This window comes from Buteo buteo, chromosome 1 (genome assembly GCF_964188355.1).
Source record: "Buteo buteo chromosome 1, bButBut1.hap1.1, whole genome shotgun sequence".
Lineage (NCBI taxonomy): Eukaryota > Metazoa > Chordata > Aves > Accipitriformes > Accipitridae > Buteo > Buteo buteo.
The window spans coordinates 46,690,028-46,708,791 of record NC_134171.1 but is presented as its reverse complement, the minus strand read 5'-3'; the positions used below and the strand labels follow the sequence as shown (position 1 = coordinate 46,708,791).

Genomic DNA, 18,764 nt, shown 5'->3' with positions numbered 1-18,764 from the left:
TGGGCTGAACCCTGCCTGCTTTGCCACCATGCCAGGGTGTTCTTGTGTGCCCTTCTTGCCAGGGCAGCCTCCCATAGGCTGGCCATGGGTACGTGCGTGGCTTCTGCTCGTTGGACCCTAACGTTGGACGTTAAAGGGTCAGAACATTAGCCCGAGTCAGAGAGGAGGCAGCTGTGGCAAGTGGGGTTGGCTCACTGAGGTATCAGATGTTCTCCCAGTGGCCAAGAGAAAGTCCAACCCATTTGGCAATGGAAGGCTGTTTGTTTTTTCCATCTTGTTTTACGGTACTCAGAGCTGCATTTAGGTTGCAGCGTGGTGACCTGAGAAGGGCTGTGCTTCACCACCACCATAACCCTACACATGCTTGACCTCTATGGGTGTTTACCTATTTGACATGAAAATTTCTTAGGTGGTTGGTGTTCTGCTTCTAGGAGTGCAAAAATATGCTCAGGTTGAATCAGAGCAGTGTATCCAGTAAGCCCATCTGAGATTTGGAAATTGATTCATCCCCAAGTGATATTTAAAAAAAAAAAAAAATAATATCCAAAACCTCAGGTCCCTTTCAGAATCTAACCATTGCTCATAGGAAGGAAAAAACCCAAAACCTAAAAGATAGACATTTGGAGTTATTAAATGCAGCCTCTGTTTTAGGAAATACCTGAGCTAACAAATAAATTTGGACTTGGTGATTATTCTGTGGAAAGTACTTCAGCATTTTTCTAAAGTTTCCCTCTTTTGCACAGAGGAGTAATCCCAGCTGTGGGAGGATGTGACCACCAGCAGCTTTTGAGATGAATTTTTGAGTGAGGATTGATTTGACATGCAAATACATACTTTGGTATGATCATTTGCCTGATAGTCTGGGAATAATTTTCATGTGACCTACTGTTGGTGTTTCAAGTAAGTTTAATATCTGTTGTAAGACACGGTCTGAAACATGCTGCTGTAAATTCAGCTGCTCCAAAAAATAAACAAACATGATTCTTTGCTATCTTATTTTAAAACACAAAATCAAATGACAAAGCCTTTGTTTAAAGTGTAAGCTGAACTAAGAGGAGTTGTATGTTTGAATGTTGGGAAAATTGTATCTGTCTAAATGAATCTTAATGCTTTGTTTAAGCACATGAATATAAAAGATGTGTCGGGGCATAAACCTTTGAAATTAGTTGTGGTATAATCTTTTTCTCCCCCTTCCTCATGCTTTCATTGTATCTGGGTTTTTTTGATTCATAAATATAAAGAAACCGAGCAACACATTTTTTCTTAAATAAAACCAAAACTGTCCAAAGCAAAAAAGGAACAGTGCAGCTTTACTTCAGCAAATACGCGCTGTTGCCTCGGTGGTTGGAAAGGCGAACTTTATTTTTGTTTTGTGTTTTTGCTTTGGTTGGTTGTAAGCCAGCAATATAAAATGGTTGTAGGCCAGCCACAGAAAATAACTCACTGTATTTTCTGTTGATTATAGTACTACCGAGATATTTCTGTTGCAAGTTCTGGCAGAGCACAGTTTCCAACGCGTGCTGGTTCCTTTTGTCTCTGGATGCGAGTTGTCATGGTAATAAGCCAGCGAGCTGCAGCACGGAGCTCCTCACCGGCTCAACCCCGGGTCGGTGGTGGCCGTTTGCAACAAGTAACCTCTGGAGGGGGTGGTCGAGGTCTCCTACGGCATTGGGGCTCCTAGAAAACCCCACTTTACAAAGCAGAGGTGGCCCTGATGCTCTGGGTGATTCTGGAAATCAGTGTGTTGCTGGCTGGGTTGGGATGCAATTGTGCTTGGGAACTGATTTCCCCCTCCCCTCCCCCTTCTCTCAACCAGAGCGTGAGGTTTGTGTTTCTGGGTTGGTTTGGGTTTTTCTTGCTTGGCAAGGGAGAAATGCAACAAGCAGAGAGTGGAGCGTGATGATGTTCAGCACTCGGGACAGAGCTGAACCCCCCCAATCCGGCGACTCATTGCTGAGCTTCTCAGTCTCAAAGGCACAAGAAGGCCAATTCCAAGGTCTTGTTTTAACAAGGTAAAATACCAGTATTCCCGAGAGGGTAGATGAAATGTGAGCAGTTGGGATTGTTACAGTTTCAGATGCGGACCGATGATCACAAGTGATTGTGCAGAGGTGGTTTACTGGGTTACCCCTTTGTCAGCCAAACAGCATCAGCACCTTAGCCTGTTACTAAATTTACAAAGCTTGTTTGCAATGGAAAGCTTAAAATGTTCACATGAGCAGTTATCGCAGAACACTTGACAAAAGACAGCTCTTTAAGGTCATTGCGACTTATTTCCTCGTGATTTGGAACACCTGCCCTGCTTAGCAAATCTGGTACGATATGAAGACCAGCATACTACGAAGCCTACGTTGTCAGGATTTTTTTAATGATCACAACCTTTTTAATGATGCATTTGAAGGAATACTGTGTAGTTGTGGTTAGCACTTGGCTATGTTGTTGAAGTCCAGTGACCTAGGCTTTACAGAAGTTAAGGTTTTTCAGAAAACAGATTGCTCTTGCCCACTACAAGGAAAATTGTGTGAAGAGTTCATCTAGGCTAAGTCTGGAGTGATGTGCTTCCTTCATGGCAATTTGTTTGGCTTAGTTATGCCTAGATTGTCTAGACTGCAGTCCTTGTGCTTAAACTGGTATCATGAATGTTAATCCTGGCTGCGTTGAAACCTGTAGGCTAATTAAGCACTCCAAAAAAAAACCCCACTACCAGCAAAAGTATGTGAGAATTGTCATACCTTAATCTTGCTCTGACAGCTCTTGGGGAATCCCCTAAGCACAGCTAACCACTAGCCCTATTTTTAGTAGGCAACCTTACCTGATAGACTGTGGTGTCCTTTTGCTGGCCACCCTAGTTGCTCTTCCTGATGTTCTCTGGGCTGAGGTCCTTTAAAATGCTTCTATCATTACAACTAGGTGCTGACTAGGAGTTGCTTTTTGGCTGTTTACTCCAGGACAGTGTTTTTTTAAAACAAATTTTGTTATTTAAAAGCTACCAATCATTATAGTCATTTGTATTTGGATAAACTTATATAAAACTTATCTCTGCTACAAGTAGTTGTTTAAAAATAAGTCTTGCTGTATTTAGTAGCCAATATATTTGTTAGCACAAGGTCGATTTTCATTTAGTAGGATACTGAGTCTTATTCCATATAGCTAATGGAAAACATGGGGCAAATAACAAACTGTCTCAAAACAATTTGAGACTTCCCTTAGCATTACCAAAAAAAAAAAAAAGAAAAAAAAAAAAAGAGGAAAACACCCTAGGAACTGGGATAACTCTGCAACAAAAGATGTGAATGTTTGTGCAATGAATGTGAAAATGGATAGAACAGATTTAATACAAGCTTCCAACTGTTGGCTATAAATATTGAAAAGGCACGAAAAGGCAATTATATATATTCTTAATGGTGAAAAACTTAAGTGCCTTTCATAATTATGGTCTGTGCAGTCAATAGGAGAGATCTTTTGTAGTGAAACCATTTTGTTTGCATTTGGACATGCGACCAACATTTGGATTTTTGACTACAGAACTTAGGCTTTTGTGTTAAGCATTTAATTGTCTGACTTCTGAGAGTCTGGAAAGCAGAAAAGAAATGCATGGTGCTACCCTGTAATTTCCTATGCTCATTAGTTTGTTCACTGACTTATACGAGATGGCAGGCTTTAATTTCCCATCTACCCTTTCCACGTTTATCCCCATCTTATGGGATGATTATAGTCATGAATGTCTTAATTTCTTTACTTTATTCTGCTGAAAGCTTTATGACCAGCAGGGTATGTTGAACCAATTGTACTAATCTTGAGCTGGTGTTAAAAGTCTGTTAGTGTGGTTGGGTCATTGAACCTTCCAACTCATTTTCATACGTTTGAGCAGGTTCCACTGGCAAGATTGAAAACCCCAAACTGTTTATATTATTATATGTAAATCTGTGAGGCATTACATGGAAGTAGAGATTTTTTTTAATCCTACTTCCCATTAGAAAAAAAAAATCTAAAATGCAAAAATAAACATGTAATGAAATTGTCTTTTGAGGGAAGCTCATTTAAAAAGAAAATAATTCACAAAACAAACAAAATGTATTTGAAAGACAGGAAGGCTGATTTAAGTATCCCATTGAAACATCTTGTTTCTCCACAACTATTTTACTGTGATCCTATGGTGTTTCTCCAGCCTCTGACTTTTTAAAGGCAGTAATGCAGCTGAAGGCTTTGGATAAGTATATTTTTGTTCTCTACTGGGACAACTCCCAGTTAAGACAAACCAGGAAAAGGGGATTTCTCCTTTTTCCTTACAAGGTTTTGGAGTTGTTCCTGATTAGCTTCGTGTGCGGGTACTTCAGTTCCAGATTAAAATTGCCTGTTCTTCCTGTTTCTAATCCAGTTTAAAAATTCCACCTGTAACCCAGAACAAATGTCCCCACCCTCCCGCCAGGGGAACTAAAAATAACAACTTTTTGTGTGTCAACAAGTCTTAACAAGATCAATACAATTTCCACATTCCTTTCCCACTGCCTAGCTGAAGCAGAGGAAGTAAAGACTTGGGATGGCTTGATGGTCTGTAAACTGCTCTTCTGATGAAGGCCGATTCCCAAGCTTAGTCATGCCTGGTTGCTGTGGAGTCATGTTTCGTCATAAATTTACTGAGGCAAATTCATACAGGTTTAAGATGGTACAACTTTTTAGAACTTCGGTGGCCACTAACACGTTTGGCTGAAGTTCAGGTAACTAATTTGGCATTGGATGGCTCTAACAGACCTTTAAGTTCAAAAATTGCCTTTTAATCCCAGTCACCTGTTTGGACTATGGGTAAGAAGGTATTTGTCTTTAGCAACTCCTCAGTTTCAAATTGTCTCATCATTGTCTTGGAGAGCTGTGGTTTTGAGGGAAGCCAAGCTATTGCCTGTAACAGGCAGTTTACGAAAAGGTAGACTTGGCTGGCGGGTGGCAAATGGGGGACGGCAAAGCTGCTCTGCTACAGTCAGTTGTCTTCCTACCCCGCGTACCTGCCTTTGCTCCCTACCCATCTCCAACACTACTTGTTCTTGCTTCCCACCCCTCCAATTTTTACATTTGTCCTGCGCCAAACAAAAGAAAAAGAAGAAATTATAATGGCAATGTGGCGTGATGCTGCTTATCAGAGCAACTCTGCTGAGCTGAGTCCCCTTCGACGTGTGTCACAAATGTTGAGTTTCCAGGCTTGCAGCTTATCTGGGAGCTGATGGTGTGCTGCTCCTTGGGAAGGGGAGGGCTGTGTTGGGCTGGATGGTGGCTGGATAGGTCTGTCTTGCTCTTGGCAGGAAAACAGGAGCCCCACAGGAGTGGAGAAGGGCAAATGGGGTCTGAAACTGTGCTAAATGTGGGTGAGGAACAGGATAGGAACTTCTTCAACCCTGCTGTGAGATTGTTGAAGAGAGTAGCATCACCTGATTCTGTAGGCTTAGTGTTTGAAATATCAGACTTGAGTATTAAAAATGTCAAGTTTGGCTAAAGGAAATGCTAATTGATTCATGTGTAAAACTGATAGACCAAGCTTTGCATCCTAGACTATACTTAGAAACTGAATGTATTAAGAATCAGCAGTTTTATTCTGTGTTCAGGAATTAACTTTTATTAGTCTCTGATAGCTTATGTTTTTCTTATATGCTTCAAAATAGACTGATATAAAGGAAATAGTTCTTTCAGGTAAATTTATAAAAGTGAATTACATGATCTATATTCATCCTTAAAATATGGCCCATAGGTTTTCATTCACAAAAGTGCCAATTTGGGTGACTTGACATATGTAATTGCACTTACTTAAATATTTTAATTTATATCTGTGTAGCTGCAAATTCAGCATTGAGTCAATAAATTGTTTTCTATAACTTTGGCTTTAGTTTTTTTTAAGCTACGGATCTCTATGTAGCATGCTGTGTACTAGTACGATTGGCTTGCAGAAAAATACTGTGGTAGCTTACAGTGAAGTTAAGAACAAATTATCTTAAATTGTAGTGTAATAGTTTGGATTCTGGCAGGCTTCCCATGTGGCGGCCCCCCACCCCTGAATATGAAGGTCCTGATGTAAGAAAAAGAATGTAAAAAATTGTAGTACATGACAAATACTTCATTTTAATCTCTTCAACAAATTAGTCTCAGTATGGCTTACTGATAAGTAGGTGCATACCTGGGCGTGCCTCTGCATGGCAATTGTGAGTGTTTAGAAGCTGGAGGTGAAGATGAATTCTTCATCTTTACATGTGCATGGCAGGGATTTTGGTATCAGTAACACTGCATTTCTTTGTCATGGTGTTAGTTGTGTTTTGTGGGTTTGCTGGCAGCTTAATATTTGCAAGATGTGAACTCACCCTTAGGGTAAGGTTTTGCCTTTGGAGGCAGGTTTGGCTGGGATAACTGATGCAGCTTCCCCCCTTCCCCACCTGCCCTGCCTTTCCTTCAGAGGTTGCCATCTCCGAAGGCAGTAACTTGCATCGTCTCCTGAGCTGCTGTTGGTGAGAGCCTGGCATGTTAGTGTGAACCAGATGTGAACAAACCTACTTGCGAGCAGACACGTCTCTTCTGTGGACACGGAAATTTCTGTTTAAGCCAGATGGGATTGATGTTGCTGTAGTCCAGTCTGTTTCTTTTGGCGATGCTGGCACTGCTTTGGCCTCGGTGAGCCAGTAGAGGCAGCCAGGCAGGCAGGTGCTAAATCAATGCTAGAGGAAAAAAAGAAAATATAAATGCTATAAATATAGCTACCTGAGTGGCTGAGTCTCATATGATTTCAGCTGCTGGATGTGAGAAGAAAAGGGAAAAAGACAGGATCCTGCAGCTACAAGGAAAGAGAGGCAGGACTTGAGCAACCTGGGTTTGGACTGGGGCTTCATTGCTCACTAAGAAGAAAAACTTGGCACTGCTGCTCTAGCTACTATATCACGATTTGGGCAAAAAAAAGAATTAAAATACTTGAAGAGAAAAGGGATGTTCCACTTTGAGCTAAAATAACTGTTTAGTCAGCCACATAGAAATGACAAACGCCTCCCTTCCTGCTAGCGGTGTCATGGTCTGTTTAAACCCATGGAAGACTTCGAGGTCCCACCTTCGCCCGCCGCGTGCGCTGTTGCCTCCGTGACCCGGTCACTGGACCTCGCGGGTCTCGTGCTGCCAACAGGGAGGCTGCAAGTTCGGTCCCTGGGAGCGGGTGCTGGTCCTGGGGCTGGGGAGGTGGCGGGAGCACGGAGGGGAGGGACTGGGTGGCACCTCCCGGTTTCAAAACAGCGAAACCTGGGCTTGGGCTGGGGTCTGGAGCTGCCGGGTGTGATGGGGAGCGGGTGTGCCCACCCACTGCCCCATCCCATCCAAGCCTGGCGCTACTGGCGGTTGGCTGGGTGTGAGCTGAAGATGGGTTATTTTAACAAAGATCAGCCTTTCAAAACCTGTTGTAGGCTCAGCCGGCAGATCTTTTTGAGCCCAAGGTGAATATTAGGTGCTTTGAAAAGGTCCTTTTTTTTTTTTTCCCATCCTCTGAGACAGTGAATTAAGAAATTAGCTTGTATTTTATTTTTACCCTTTGATTTAAAATATACCAAACTATTATAAGATGAAAGCTTCTTTCCGCTTGTTTGCCACTTCACAGAAATGGGTGAATTTCTCACTAAGAAAGCAATGAATTTCAGAGCTCAGCATTTTGCTTTTTAACTGTAGCAAGGATGAATAGTTGAGTTGGGCCTGTAGTTTCACACCTTAATGCAAACCAGGACTGAAACCACTGTAAGTCTGCAATTTTTAGAGCAGTTTAACTTTTTCAGTCCAAAGTAGCAAATTTTCATGTCTCTATCACTTTACTAAAGCAAAAATTTGTTCATTAAGCTAGTATGAATTTGGGGCCAGCATTCTGGTTTGGTTTTGCCTGGTTTGTGTAACTGGCATTGCCAAATATGTTTGAAGCGCAAATTAAATGGATAGAAATGACCGGGCATAAACATATGCAGATTTTTATTAGAATGGCGAGCAGAGGTAAGGTTGCAGGCCGATGTGTTTCTACACATCTAATTGAAGTTGAGCTATGTTAAAACTTGAGTGTCTCTGTTTTGTTTCAAAGTACACAGTCAGAACTTTAAACTGAGCCAGCTGACACCATGGAAACAAACAAATTAAGAAGTAACACTGAATTAAACAAATTTTGGGCTGCTCCACACACAGCAACCCAAGCATACGACTTTGGCTGTAGTACAATTTTAAGTGTAGATTAGATTTCAATTGTTCAGCCTTCATTTAAATAAAAACATGCTTTAAAAACTGTGCTAATTTGTGCTTTGCGTTTAATTTTTGGTTTTGGAGTTTCCATTGAGATGTTTTTTTCAAGCCGGTGCCATGATCTTTGTGTAGAACTTGATTCTTGTAGGAAGATTAGCTGAGCCTTTGCGTTGCTTTTGCTATTTTTTTTTTTCAATTCTGCTGCCTGGATGAAACTAGAAAGCGGCAAAGTGGTGGTTCTTCTGTGCTTTTGTATAAATAGTCCTTCCTGTAGCAGAATATTTAACCAGTTTTAGTGGTGATGATTAACTTTGCTCCTCTTGACTTTAAAATAAACTGTTATAAAGTTATATTTTAAAAAATGAAGGAAAAAACAGTGTGAAGAATTACTTTCTCTGAAGTTTTGATGGCTCAGTCTGCCACCTTGTGGTAATTTGAGTACATGTACTGTAAAAACAACCACCAAAAAATCATCAGACTGCTGCTGTCACCTGCATGCCTTTATATATATATCCTGTGGATTAGTTAGAGGCAGCTTTCAGGGACACTGTCAGCTAGCACAAATGTTTGTGTAAGTCACAGTGGGGTTGAATTTGGCTGCTGCTTTAAGGTTTTGCTCAACTAGCTGGCATAAATCACATAGGCAGGCTATGTCCTTCTTGAAAGACAAAGTTCCCGAGAGTTTTAAAATTTTAGCTTTTTTGGCAAGTGTCTAGAATATAAAAATTAAAAAATTTTGTAGCTTGCATGCCTAATTTTATGTGTTTGTGTTATTTTTGTGAAATGGCTTTTATTATACCATCGTTTCAAGCATTTGGAATCTGTTTAGGATTTTACAACACTTGGCGCAAATATTTCTGAAGGACTCTTGCATTCTATTAATTTACTTTTAATTAAGAAGTTGAAACAGCTATTTATGTTCTATAATATGTTCGCTGAGTAAGCAAAGCCTAGTTTTTCCTGAGATAAATGGAAAACTGAGGTGACCTAATGACAATAACTTGATATTCTGATTTTATTTTATTTTTTTCAAATTGCTTTCTTACTCTTTAATGCTGCAGACTGACAGGAAGTGTGCAGTGCCTACTGACGATATATGAAAATACATTCAGCTCTCATTTTCGACTCTACTGTAGTTTTCTGTACCTTGCACTATTATGGAGAATTTAATTGAAAGGAACGATGCTGGTTATTTGTCACTTAAATTTCAATGCCAAACTTTTGGTGCTAGAGGGAGCTGTTTCCTGCTAGACACCCTCTGGAAAGGTACAGCTTAAAGAATGGGCTGCAGCACACTTTTTGGAAACGGTTGTGTGATTTGATGCCAGTGCAATGTTATAATGACTACTTCCTTTGATAGGACCCCACTGTCTGCGGCACTGGTCTGTTTTCTTGCTGCTTTTTTTGCAAATCAAAAACCCCCCACCTTAGTTCTCTCTGTGGTGAGATGTCTTCAACTTTATCTTCCCTGTGTTGCTGCAGCCAGCAACCACTATGGAAACACAAGTAAAGATTTATTTAGTTGTTTTTTTTCTTACCCCTCCCCCTTTTTTTAGATCTCTTTTTTTTTTTTTTTTGCCTTTTTTAGGCAAGGACTTCCACCATCTGCCATTCCTGGTGTGGGGATCTATGGGATATTGTATTTGCAAATATTTGACAAGTAAACTTACATTTTGAGAAAGGAATTTTTTTTAAGGTGTTCACTAAACTTATCTTGTCTGTTGCTTATGAAACTGGTCAGAATGACTCCCTTCAGTGATTTAATGCATTCCCCTTGCTTCAAGTCACTTCAGCTGCATTTCTTTAGGAACATAACCTGTGTTCTTTACTGCTTTGTACATCTGCAGGGTTGGTCACTAGGTTTGTGTCACTCAGCAGTTTTGGAAACCAAATGTCCATGGATCCATTTTACCAGGCACTTCCACTTTTAGGTCTAGGCCAGCATCCTTAATGGTTCTGTATTCATCTGTGAATCCGTTACTGCGGATAAAATCTGTGCAAGCTGGTGGCAGAAGGTTACTCTCTTTCTCTTCTGTCTCTGGTTTGTTGTTAGACAGGCTTGTTGGAAATGAATTACAGTAGCGCCTTCTGGCCAGGCTCTTTTCCATGTGATCCACTGCTGTGGGCATCTGATCCGCAATGGTCCATTCCCAGCTTCTCGCGGCAGCCGGTGGCTTGTGCCGCACAGTCTGCCGTGTCCGGGTGAGCGGCAGCGATGCCACAGGGACTGTCGGGCTTGCATCTTACCCCGCTGCTAGCACAGGGCTCCCGGGAGCCTCTGCTCATCCCCAGCCTGTCTGGCAAGTGAGCAGGTCACTGGCTGCGGCCGACATGTCCTTCCACACGCTTTTATTAACATTAAAAAAAAAAAAAAAAAAAAAAGAAAAGAAGAAAGTAAAAAGGTAAGCAACCTACTGTATTTTCTCTTCAAAGCCTCCTATGTGCAAGGTCCCTCCATCCCAAACCATGCATAATTACTTTTATCCTTGATGTGTCCTCTGCTCCTCACAGGAGGACCAAAGCCTCTAGAGGGCAAGGGAACAGAAGGACCAGAATAGAAGTGAAATTGCAGCATTTTGGCTTTTGCCCTTCTTCCACTTTTTCAAACAGAATATTTGCTTTTTTCAGTGTGAGAAGAAGATGTTCTCTTCAATACTGAATGAAAGACACCTATTTAGTCTCAAACACTGAGTGTAACTTTCGGCATCTTTTCTGATCTGTACCATGTTTAAACAAGTACAGTAACATTTCTACACTTAATGTATTTAACTAGATTTTATTTTTATTTTGCTCACTTGAATTCAAGTTCTCTGTGCGACTTCAGTCCTAATGTCCTTGTCCAAATACCACAGCTAGCATTCTTTCATTGTACCTGAAAACTGAAGTATTTCTGTACTTCATGGTCAATTTTAAATACACAAATATTTCCCAGTGACCAAATCTTTCATAAATGTATGGCTTTGATATATTCCATTACTTGAAAACATCTTCTTACAGTAAGTCTGTAAAAGTGGTATTGGTGTTAGTTTATTCTCAGCTTTGTCAGCCTCAGCTAGTGGTTGCGAGCCACTGCTTTGATTTTCAATGAATTATGGATAATGCATTGTCTCAACTAGCACGTTTTAAAAAAAAAAAAAAAAAGATGATGAAACAGCATCAAATCTGCAAGCCAAATTTAAATCACTCTAGAGGTTGTGGCCTGCACTGAAGTTCTCTTAAGTGCTGTAGTGATTTTAAGTATAACATTAGTAAAACTGCTAGACTGACATTAGTGTTTCTGTAGTTGCATCTTAAGAAGTTTTAGTCTTGGATGTTGTTTTCATATCTTTATTAATGTTGTTTTGTGAGCTGGATATTGGAGGTCCACAATGGTTGAATGTAACACTTCGCCAACTAGGATTGTATTTATGATTTTTTTTAATGATCTCGTGCCAATAATTTTTTCTTTGTGCCAACTTTTTTTCTCATTTAAGCTTGTGGTTTACCTTCCACTTGAAGTGGATACGCTTTTGTAAATATTTATGTACAAAGGGGTATTTTGTTAGACTGTTTTGTACTTTTTCTTTTCCCCTGAACGTGAAAAGACCAATTTCCATGAGCTTGCTTTACAAAATAAATGAAGAGGTTTGAGTATGTTGGGATTGGGAAGCAGGACAGTGGTAGTTGCAAAGTAGCTCACGGGGGTTCTGGACCAGGCTTGTTTCCTGGACACGAGCAATAACTGCAAAAGCAGAAAGGTTTCTGTGTCTGTATTTTCCGATGTGGACACACCATCATTATTCCCCATGTCAGGTTCAAAGGTATAATCCAAGGTATTCCTGCAACTTGCCTGTAATCTCTTGTAAATGTATTATTTCAAATATTCCTGTTGCCCCTACTAGCACAGCTCCGGATGCTTTGCAAAAACAGTATTTTAACAGCTTGTACCAAAATGAGAATCCTAATAATGTTTTCCTTGTGTTTGTAGGATTTGGAGATTGTGTATTCCTATTTACATGGAATGGAAGCTTTGTGTAATCTGAGAGAGCATCAGCTAAGGTATGATACTTTATCATTAAAAACACATATAAGTTAATGCACTAACAAAGCAAAGGAACAGTAGGTTTGGTAACTATACACTTCTCTTGTGTACCCTACCTCAAACTGAAAAGCTGGCTATCACTGCGTCCATTTCTTCCATTCTTTATTGTCTTAACACTTTCTCCTTGTATGCATGCATATGTGTATCCCTATTTGTTCCTTCTGATTGCTATTATAGATGCATTTGTTTTCTTTTCAAACTTTCAGACTAGAAGTAAATGTTTTACATAAAGTACAAGTTCCAGTCCTGAATGAAAGTCCATATATAGTCAAAATCATTCATATAATCTAATAATCATGAGAGCAGAGTCTGTTATTCAGCTTCTGTTTCAGTTTGTGCTTGCTTTTGTGTGGAAGTTTTAGACAAATTATGTACTACACATGCAAATGATACTTAGTAAAAAATTATTAATAAATGTCACCGCACACTTTTTTTATTAAAATGCTTCACGAAGCAAATAAATTCAAATAAAAACTTCCAGAGGCTTGTGTGTGTTTGATTTTTAAGTAATTGTTTCAGTTGTCCTCACATAAATGTCTTGCAGCACAGGCTTCTAAGGGTATTTGGATATTGGTGTGAGGCTGGCAGATATGGAAGGAGGCCTGCACATCTCCTGTAAGCTCTATGGAAAGAGAGGGTGAATTACTGTTAGTTTGCATCCTGGGGTTTGCTAACATTTGCTACATATGAAGTTGCTGAGGCAGCTTTGACTTAATTAATGTTGGTTTAGGTTCTAATTTCTGGCCTCTTGCTTCGTCATTCTGTCAGAGTACACATTCCCAAGCCAATATTCTGTAACTTGGAGAAAACAAAAGGCGGGATTTTCTTTCTCCTGAAGTGCTCAAGACGCATTTTGCAATGTGAATGTTGACTTCAAAGGAGTCTCTAATTACTTCTGCTTTGGAAGGAGGCCATGATTACGTTCAGTTAAAGCATTTTGTGTTATGCTATTGTATGCAAGACTTTTAGTACATCAAGTTTTGCATAGCTGGAGTTGAACTGATGTTAACTTGTTTACAAAGATCAAAGTGTGCCCATATGGTTGCGTGGTATGTTGATGTGTGCTTCTTGGCTTCCTGTGCAGAATGAGGTTCTTGCTGAGGAATGTGTGGAACTCACTCTCCCAGCACAGTGAATTCCTAGAAGAGAGCTTCTGTTTACAGTACCATACATGGAAAAGGCTGGGCTCCTGGCAGATGTGGGACAGAAAGCTTTTATAGTATCCTTTAGGATAGAACATTTCTTGTGGCAGTGGGATGCCACAAAAACCTCTGAGATGCATTAAAAACTAGTGTATTAAATATAACCTCTAGTAGTGAATAACTTACATTATGGCTTGCTCGTGATCTCATCTTGAATTTATTACATTTGTTTGGGAAGCAGACAAAGATCACATTTGAGCAAAAATTAGACACCAGTATTTTGACCAGAAGTAATTGAATTTTTCAAATATTTGAGTTTATCGTTTGTACCACTTGGTCACTGTAATTTCTAACTGTTCCAGTTTAACGCAGGAACTGAAACACTTGGCTACCTTCTGTAAGAGGCATTTTCTCCCCTGTTACTGTCCTAATAATGGGACCAAAATGCTGTAAAACTCGGACAGTGCCAGTGGTGAACTTGCGTGACTCTATCAGGAATGTACTTCCTTCACCCCTAATTCAGTGGGGAACAAAAGTTGCTTGTTAAAGTGATTCTGTTTCCTATAACTCCTACTCTTGTGATGGCCCATTGCCCAGCATCGTTTCAGACCAGTAGGACACAGACTATCCTTGAGCAGTATTTTAATTTTTAAATCTATCTGCTAGAAATGACTTTTCTTCTAGTATCTTCTCAACAGTAACTTTGTGTCTGCTTTCCCCTTCCCTCTCAAAACAGAGGATCAGAGAAAGAAGATAAGGACCTGGGAGGTAGAAGTAGACAGTAGCTTTTTGGTGTCTGTAAAGGATTTTGGCAAGACCCAATTTTATGGTGGGGACTGGTGTCTGAAAAAAGAGAAGGTCTGTGGTTCAAAAAGTTTTTTGCTGTGCCAGGAAGCAAGAAGGTTTTTCCTTAGCTGAAATTTGTATACAATACATAATAGCTAATTATATACAATACAGACATTGCCTATAAGAAAAGTTCTCAAAGATGGTCCAAAGAGTAGATCTAAAATACTGAAGTGGGGAAAGGCTGTGGTAGTAAAACTTGGTCTTTTTTTTTTTCCGGTGTGTTTTTTGAGCAAACAGAATTAAGATCTTAATTTTCTATTAACAAAATTCATGAATGATCAGGATACCACTATAAGCCTGCCGCTTCTGGGCAGAAAAAGCATTATTTCTTAGTAGGCTGAATTAATAAGTAAAATCCTGAAAGAGATAAGTGCCAAGGTAACTTTTGTAGCAGCCTGTTGGCTATTGAAATGAATTATCTAGGAAATGATGGGAAATGGCAATAAGAAGCCTTTTAAATATCACATCAAACCCAGATCCACTCTTCCAGTCCTTAGATCAACTTTTTTGAGACTTTTTGCCTGAGCAGGAATTCTTGAGCACTTTTGTCAGCTTAGGATATCATTGCAGGCAGCTGGTCATTAGTGCACTGAGGTTCTGATGATTGATCCTGCGAAGAATTGAGAATTTCTTTTCCAAATTTAAATATAGTTCCTCATTTGAATGTTCACATGAGCCTCTTAGGCAAATATCTGTCTGACTGTCTGTCAAATAGCCTTGGTGTTTGCAGTCTGCTTCAGAGCCATAGAAAGTCCACGGGAGGCAGCGGGGTTTGTTTCCTTCCCACCACCCAGTAATTTACAGGGTCCATTTCCTTAAGACAGTAGACAGAAATGGCATGTTGATTTTTTTACACCAAGGTAACATTGCATTTCCTAATACGTGGTAAGTTCTATTATAGTTGCTCTCTATTATGCCACATTTGTCAGGCAGACAGTGAATGCGAAAGTGCTTTAATCCTCCCCTCTAGACAGAGGATTTTCCTGCAGGAAGTTGTCTCCACTTTGAGCCTTCTGGGATTTCAGCATTAAAATCTCACGGTGATTTTTAAGTTGCTGAATTTTAGCAAAATAAGAAGCATTGATTTACCATGCAACATAATTTCTTGTTTTATCTATTGGGCTTGACTTGAAAAAGGTAACAGTTTTTATATCGTGGTATCTCTGATTAGTGTTAATGTATCATAAATTTCTATCCATTTCCAAAATTCTGAATTGTTTCCTCATAAAGCAACTTACTTTTATCAGATCACTTTATAAAATGAGATCAGTATCATTTTACCCATTTTATAGAAATTTTTTTATGGGAGCAATTACATCTAGTGTCCTAAATCAAATCTGATCTTGGATGAACTAATAAGTTTAATGCTTAGATTTAACAATTTGTTCTCTTAAATTAAAAACCAGCTTAGCTTTAAATTGATGGTTAGTTTCTGCAAGTGCTGGAGGCAAATGTGGAAATGCTGACTAACTTTAGAAAGTGAAGTCTTTGTGACACTGATAGGGATCATAATTAAAAATGACTTCTTTCCTTCTCTTTCAGACTGATGTGTGAAACTGTTAGATATGAAAGGCATGAAGCAAATGAAGTTCTGTACTAGTAAGTATTTCTGCTTCTTTTCGTATGATGTTCAAAGAATTAATTCATTTTAAAGTCTGTTAAGGATAGCGTTCGATGCCAATTCCCTCACCCAGCGCACAACCTGTAAACTTAAATGAGCCACTTCATTTTCATTGTCAAACAGGGGAGAAATTTGCTGGTGCCAGGGAGGGAGCTAACAGTGACTCTTGCTTGGTGATGTGTGTTGTATTCATTTTTGTAACCAGTGAGATGTTAGAGCATTAGGGGATGTGGGATGTCTTCTCATTAGAGTAAGTTGTCATTTAGTCTCACTTCAATTTTGTCAAAGTAGTAGCGACCAGCTTTTTGTGCCAGAGGTGCCAAATCGACATATCTAACACAGCTTATAATTAGCAGGGATGTGATCTAATGTCAGCTCAGATTTACAGTAGAGATCTGAGGATTGCAATTGCTTCATTTATGCAAGCAACTTACTGAAACAAAAGGTCTATTAGACTTTCACTTAATGCCTCTAAACCAGACTCTAAATGCAGATTTTTCTGGGTTGTCTGGTGTTATTTGAACATTTAAGCATATGAAGCATGCACCTGTATGCCGCCTTTTATGCATGTGTAATTTTTCCTATGTTGGTCATCAGGAAGAAGATGTGATTGAACAAACTTTAATGCTAAGCCTTGACCATTCAGAAAAGTTAAATTAATGTCTAATGAAACTCAGTAATCAGTTATGTATGGGAAATGCACAAGGTCAAATTTTAAGTAGACCAATATAATCTTTATTCATGTTACAGACTAATTTGCTAGTGACCATTGTGCTGGTGATTTGTCCTTTACTAGGCAGTTGGTTGTGTCCATTATGTGTACTAGAGTTTTTGTTTAGACCCAATATCTTGGCTCCTTCTAACTGTTGGTTTAAATTTGAATTATATGCTGAATGAATCAAGGCTGCTAGTTATGCATATACTCAAGGCAGGTAACTTAAGGCAGGCAAAAGTTACTGGGAGATACGTGCCCGAGAAAATACAATGCACAAACAGAAAATTGTGAGATCTGGGTTAACTTGAAGTGCTTTTTGCAATTCTTTTGCACTGATTTCCTTTGTCACTCCTTTCATGTGACTTAATCTTCACTTTGGTTGTTTGCCTGTCATTCCTATTTACTCGCTTCCTGATGGTTTTTTTTCCCCATGATTTATTCAGTAGATAAAATGGGCAGTTTGTCAGTTTCTAGATATAGAAGCTAATGCAAAATGTGCTTGCTCTAACATTTCACATCTCTGATTTAATGTTTAATGGGCTAAACCTGAAAGTTAATGTTGAATATTTTTATTAAAAAAAAAATAATCTAAAATTTCAATATTTTGAAGCTAGAAATATATGTTATGTTACTCTGAGTTGTAGCTTTACATTTTATTTTGATGAACAATTTGAGATCTACTTGGTAAGAAAATCCCATGGAACCTGCAGTTTAATTTCAGTATTCTATTTTTAGGATAATGAACTTGGAGGAATCCTTTTTTTGTTTCACAAATTCAGCATACATGTTGAAGACTTATTATAAAAACCAGATTTCCAATTTTACAATGTACACATTTGGAAACATTCTTTGAGTACTACAGGAGATAAGCAATGTGATAGCCAGGTTAGAATCAATCCACTCAGTTATGAGCTATAGGAAATGAGCTTGGAGTATACAACCTTGTCACTTTTTATTGAACATGCCAGATTTTATCATTTGAAGCTCTTATTTTAGTCATGAAGGCCAAGGTTTTTAAAAAAGCATTAAATTTGAATGCTAAATTACAACTTTTTTTCCCCAGCGATGGTATGTCTTGCATTGAAATCTGAAATTGGGTGCTAATCTTCTGTGTTCATTAGAAAAATCTATTAAAATAGCTGCAACTGTTGGAGCTGTTAATTGACCTGTGTGTGTGACCTCCCTGAGGCACAACTTAATGTCTCAGTGTGGATAAGGTAAATCTTCATCCCTAAATGCTAACATGAAAACTAATACAGTTGATCTGCTTATTTGATCAAAACTTTTTTTATTGTGAAAATTTTGTTGTTATCATCGTCAGCTGTACTTATGAAAAGGTAAATTTCTATTGCCTGTATACGATACTGAAAATAATTATCCACATTCAGTACACTTATTTTATCCTCCATTTAAAAAAAAAAAAGTTGTAAATTTTCATAGTACCTCTATAGATTTTTTTTTTTTTTTAATGGCCAAAGGGATAAAATGGAGCACGTTGTTTAAAATTGGCTCATCTCATCTGCATTTACTTTACTATCAGCGGGTGTACATGGTAGTGACAAATTCTCAAACCCTACAGCCATCTCACTGTTTAAATGGAAACTGGGTTATTAAAAGTGGCAGTTCAGCTCGAGTTATTCTTCATTTGCCAGTCATCCTACTACTTTCATTTGATGGGAAGTTAATGATAAAAGGGCTTAAATCCTGCAAGGCAAAATTTCAGAATTGAGGTTTACTTGACATATATACCTGATTTTTGGTGTTTTTTTCTTTTTACCTGCTACCTTTATTCAAATCTACTTAAAGATCCCGTTTAAAAAAATATTTAGTTTGGTCATTTGATAAATATTTTATCAGTAGTTCAAAGAAAAAAAAAAAGTTCCTTTTTCCTATCTGCGTAGTAGTCATTCTTGATGTTTCCAACAGTAAGCTTCTAATTAGCATTTTCTTTGGAAACCAAAGTTTTAACAGATTTGTACAGGGTGTGTATACATCTTGACAGTTGAAAAAATTTTTCAGATCGAAATTTAAATGTTTGCTATGATGGCAGAGAGGAATCTTTGGCAATAAATGTTTTGCATATAAGCAAATTAATATGTCTCTAATGAAAGAAGCACCTCTTTT

The 18,764-nt window shown here is 38.8% G+C and overlaps 1 protein-coding gene across 7 annotated transcripts in view; it reads left to right on the top strand.

Annotated features, from left to right (window-relative positions):
• RAPGEF2 (Rap guanine nucleotide exchange factor 2) overlaps positions 1-18,764 on the top strand; it is a 193,435-nt gene that overhangs the window by 47,939 nt on the left and 126,732 nt on the right. For all 7 annotated transcript variants that reach the window (XM_075029115.1, XM_075029144.1, XM_075029134.1 and 4 more), the window contains exons 2-3: positions 12,200-12,270; positions 15,847-15,903. In XM_075029115.1, coding sequence (XP_074885216.1) covers positions 12,200-12,270; positions 15,847-15,903 — 128 coding nt within the window. The remainder of the gene's footprint in view (positions 1-12,199; positions 12,271-15,846; positions 15,904-18,764) is intronic.